Here is a 4,388-nt window from a genome sequence, read left to right as displayed (position 1 = left end):
TAATAACCGTACAATCAAAACCAAACTAAATCACCACTAAACCAATGTTAATTTGTTGTGCCTTTAGTTTATGGGTTTCCGTGTATGTGTCAGAGGCAGGGGCTGCCATAAAGGCACCAGTGTCAGCAGATGCCCACAGAGCCTGCTCCTGCTGCTGCCTCTGCCGCTGCAGTAGTCATAATATATGCACAGTACACGCTCAGACACATTTTTTTTCAAAAATTAAAAGAGAAAGAGAGTGTTGTTGCAGCAGCAGTGTGATCAGAACCATTAGTTTTTATCCATGTACAGAAGATTCTGCAACTCAAATGGTCCCTGAAATAAATATACCTACTCTCTCAGCATTCACTCTTTAACCCTCTCTTCTTTCTCTCTCAGTACTTTCATCAAACACCTTCCCTACCCTCTCTCTTTCTCTCAGTAAAAGGAAGAAGAAGAAGATGATGAGTGGCGGTGGCGGTGGCGGAGGCGGGAGGAGTAGTGGTGGGACAAGGTTTCCATTCACGGCCTCGCAATGGCAGGAGCTTGAGCATCAGGCTCTTGTGTTCAAGTACATGGTCTCTGGCATGCCCATTCCTCCAGATCTCCTCTTCACCATTAGGACAAGCCTCGATTCCTCTCTCTCCTCAAAATTCCTCATCCACCAACCACAGCATAGTATTGTTTTTTCTTCCCCCCTTTCTCCAATTTTTGTTTTTCTGATTGAAATCGGTGCTTGTTTTTGAGTTTTTTTCCGCGTAAAATCTTGGTGTCGTTTGTTTCGATGCGTGTGCCCTGTTTGTTTCTTGTTTTTTGCGATTGGAATAGTGTTAATTTGTGTTTCTCTAGTGGATATTTTGGTTACTGTGTTTTCCACGTTAAATCTTGGTGTCGTTTTGTTTCGTTTTTTGTGTTAGTGGCGTGGCCAGTTTTTGGTTTGGTTTTTTCTGTTAACTTATGGTTTTTTCGCGTGAAATCTTGGTGTTTTTTTTTTTTTTTTTTTTTTTTTTTTTTTTTTTTTTTTTGCTGACGAGTGGATTGGTGCAGTTGGATGGAACAGCTTCCACATGGGATTCGGGCGGAAGATCGACCCGGAGCCGGGGCGGTGCCGGAGGACGGACGGCAAGAAGTGGAGGTGCTCGAAGGAGGCGTATCCGGATTCGAAGTACTGCGAGAGGCACATGCACCGGGGCCGAAACCGTTCAAGAAAGCCTGTGGAAATTCCGTCGCCCACTTCCGCTGCCGCCGCGGCAGCCTCGTCGTGCCGTAACGTGTCGGCATCCTCCTCGTCGACGGCTCCCATTTCTTACCTCGCGTCCGCGGCCGCGGAATCGCACTTTCTCTACCCGCATTTCCCCTCTACCCGGCCTGCCGCGGAGAGCGCGAACTTTTTCCTCGATTCGCACCCTCCGCTTAAAGACTGCAGGTACACGTCTCTCTCCGTCCCAAGTTAATTGAAGAATAAAGAAAATGATTTTTATTAAGCTAAACGCAATGAATAAAATAGAATAGATTTTAAAAATTATTTTTTGCTAAAACAGGAAATGTATACGTTATGTTATGAATGTTTTATTAATTGCTCACGTTAGGTTGGGACAGATGGAGTATATTTTATTACGAACTTCGGTGTAATCTGTGTAAAAAATATCTTAGTCCCATGAGTTGCCTAAAGCAACAAAAATGTGGGATTTAAAGATAAAACGAGTTTTCTCTTCTAATAGGCTAGTCTTTTGTGTAGGCTCGGGATTAAAGGCGAAAGTGACTTTTTCTCGTCCGAGACATTGAAACACAACAACAACACCGCGTACCACTCCGATCAGAGCTACCGCCAATACGAGCAAGACCGGTACTACACATCGGAGGAGCGGCCGAAGAAAGTGATGCACCATTTCATCGACGAGTGGGCACCGAAAGACACCGACACCACCGACGACAAAATGCCGACGCACCTGTCTATATCGGTTCCGAATTCGCTGCATGACTTCTTTGTGACACAAAAATGGTAAAGATTCTTGATCCAGATAAACCAATGCCATTTTGCAAATCAGACAAAATGCATTTTCATGTTTGTTTTTCTCCTTGCAATTAATTGATATATTGTTTTGGTGCAGAGTGAATGAAGGAAATGGAGGGGAGTGGTGAGGGTGGTTGGGACACAGTTTTTATTAGTTTTCCTTGAGTGGAAAGTGTAGTGTGTGGGAATCTGTTGGATTTTGGTATTCTACATTGTAATATTTGTTTGGTTTTGTGTTTCTCTCATTAGTATTTCTTGTTTGAAAGCCACCTGCCAATTTTGCCATATGTTTTTACTTTTTATCATCACAAGAAATTGACTGCACATCTCTCACTCTCATCACTTCAAAGAACTAACCTAATAATGTTGAGAATAACTAGTGTAATGTAACTATTTCTAGGCACCCCTTGTTTATCTAAAATTTGCATATTCCATCATCATATACTATAAATTTATGTGAATTATCTAATTTTGGCAAAATTCTGATTTTATGCATAACCATAAGATTCCATGTGGGGCCCGATTTAAGAACGCTTAAGTACAAACACTCCTCCCACATCGGGAGTCTAAGGGAAGTTAGAAGGTCTATATAATTCATATCCAACCACAATTAATTTGAGGCCTTTTGGGAATGACCCAAAAACAAATCCGTGCAGGCTTGACCCAAAGCGAACAATAATAAACGCCTGTTGCAGTCGACAATCCGAACAAGAACTGTCTGCGGACTACGGTTCAAAATCAACAATTTTTATTGTCAAAATTGCGGTCAATTTTGTGTAGATTATTATATAAATGTCCATCTATTTTTTTTCGATTGTAATTTATAAAACGTAGTCTCTACTAGTAATATTTTTTTTTATGTGAAGTTTGTTTTCGAACCAGAGATCCGTTTAAAATGAGATTTACCTAGTAGTATATCACTCAATTTAAATAGTTCAGGTTTTCTATGGTTATAATCTCAAGTCCTTGTCACTACTATTTCAATTTGTCGTCGAATCATAACTACCATGAATTTGGCAAAGCTTGGCCGTGAACTTATTTCGAATGCATAACATAAAAAAATAAATAAACATTTTGATGTACATTATCTCGTGTGTATGCATACACTAGCTAGCAAGTACCGTCGTAAATTGCAATCCAATGGCCGGCGGCAAGATTTGGTGGTTGTATTAAGCTAATGACGTGTTACGAATTGTGTATGCAAGATATGAGAAGAGAAATTATAAGTTTACGATAATAAATGTCACATTTTTCTTTTTAGTTTGTTCTATAAAAGATGTTACTTTAAAAAAAAAAGTTATCTCTCACATTAATATTAATATACTATTTTTTATCTCCACTTAACACACAAAATAACATTGCCTAAAATCATGTGTCATTACCCAAATGTGTCATCTATTATGGGACAGAATGAGTACAATTCTTCTGTTTTTATCGTCCCATAAAAACAATACTCCATATAGTATCTATTTTCTAGTACTACTTCACCGTCCTACAATAAGAGTTACATTTTTTGCAATTTTGGCCGTCCCACAATAAGAGTCATATTTCACTTTTAACATAAATGGTCAGTAGATTCCACATTCCACTAACTAACTTCACTCACTATCTATAAAACCAATATAAAAAAGTGGACCACATATTCCACTAACTTTTTCATCTTACTATTTTTTACAATTCTTAAAACTCTTGTCTACACCAAATGTGACTCTTATTGTGTGACAGAGAGATCATTATTTAATAACAATATTTTATTTACTTTTTCTTTCTGTTTTTCCTCATATTTTACCAATTACTAGTATTCCATCCGTTCTAAAAAATAGACTAGTTTTATCATTTTAGACCGCACCCAAAATTAGACCAAGTCTATATATGAAAAGGTTTCAATCAATCACACACAACTAATAATATGAAGCTCGCAGTCTATTAACACTACTTCCAATACTTTTTGTCTCTCTCTCTCTCTCTTTTTTCATCTCTCTCTTATTTTTTCAATTGTATATTAGAATCCGGACCATTAACATGTTTGTCTTCTTTTTTTTAGGACGAAGGGAGTATCAAAATCTATATTTCTTTTTTCCACCAAAGATGATCCACTTTTCTTTTCAGTTTAGACGGGTGGAGCATCATTTTACCATGTTTGAGGTGATTCCATAGAAATTAATTAGGCTAAAAATGAGCAGTGAAAAGAAAAAGAAGAGGAAAAAAGAATTTATGGTGGTGTGACATTGAGTGAGGTAAAAAGGAGGTGTGTTTTTGTGTGGGGAAGAAAAGATGCTCCCCATTTCACTTGATAGTTGCAGTGATGTGTTTTGGTTCAAGTGTGTTTTTTGGCAGAGACTTTTGCAGGCTTTTCTACCACATCCTTGTATCTGTAGCTCTGAACTTCCAATTT

General features: G+C 38.4%; 1 protein-coding gene across 1 annotated transcript; it reads left to right on the top strand.

The window, feature by feature from the left end:
• The first annotated feature begins 225 nt into the window (after nucleotides 1–225).
• Nucleotides 226–2,270, top strand: LOC125193395 (growth-regulating factor 1-like). The gene is made up of 4 exons (XM_048091179.1): nucleotides 226–657; nucleotides 1,027–1,405; nucleotides 1,718–1,981; nucleotides 2,091–2,270. Coding segments are annotated over exons 1-4 (861 nt in total). The 5' UTR covers nucleotides 226–440; the 3' UTR covers nucleotides 2,092–2,270.
• Nucleotides 2,271–4,388: the final 2,118 nt, after the last annotated feature.

This window comes from Salvia hispanica, chromosome 6, assembly GCF_023119035.1.
Source record: "Salvia hispanica cultivar TCC Black 2014 chromosome 6, UniMelb_Shisp_WGS_1.0, whole genome shotgun sequence".
In the NCBI taxonomy this organism is placed as follows: Eukaryota; Viridiplantae; Streptophyta; class Magnoliopsida; order Lamiales; family Lamiaceae; genus Salvia; species Salvia hispanica.
Note: the sequence above shows the minus strand (reverse complement) of the source record. Positions and strands in the feature narration are given on the sequence as shown.

Bases quoted from the DNA above. Each gene is read 5' to 3' on its own strand.
- LOC125193395 (XM_048091179.1), top strand. From the start codon at position 441: ATGATGAGTGGCGGTGGCGGTGGCGGAGGCGGGAGGAGTAGTGGTGGG. The intron at 658-1,026 runs GTATTGTTTTTT...GGATTGGTGCAG, and splicing joins CATCCACCAACCACAGCATA to TTGGATGGAACAGCTTCCAC. The intron at 1,406-1,717 runs GTACACGTCTCT...TCTTTTGTGTAG, and splicing joins CCTCCGCTTAAAGACTGCAG to GCTCGGGATTAAAGGCGAAA.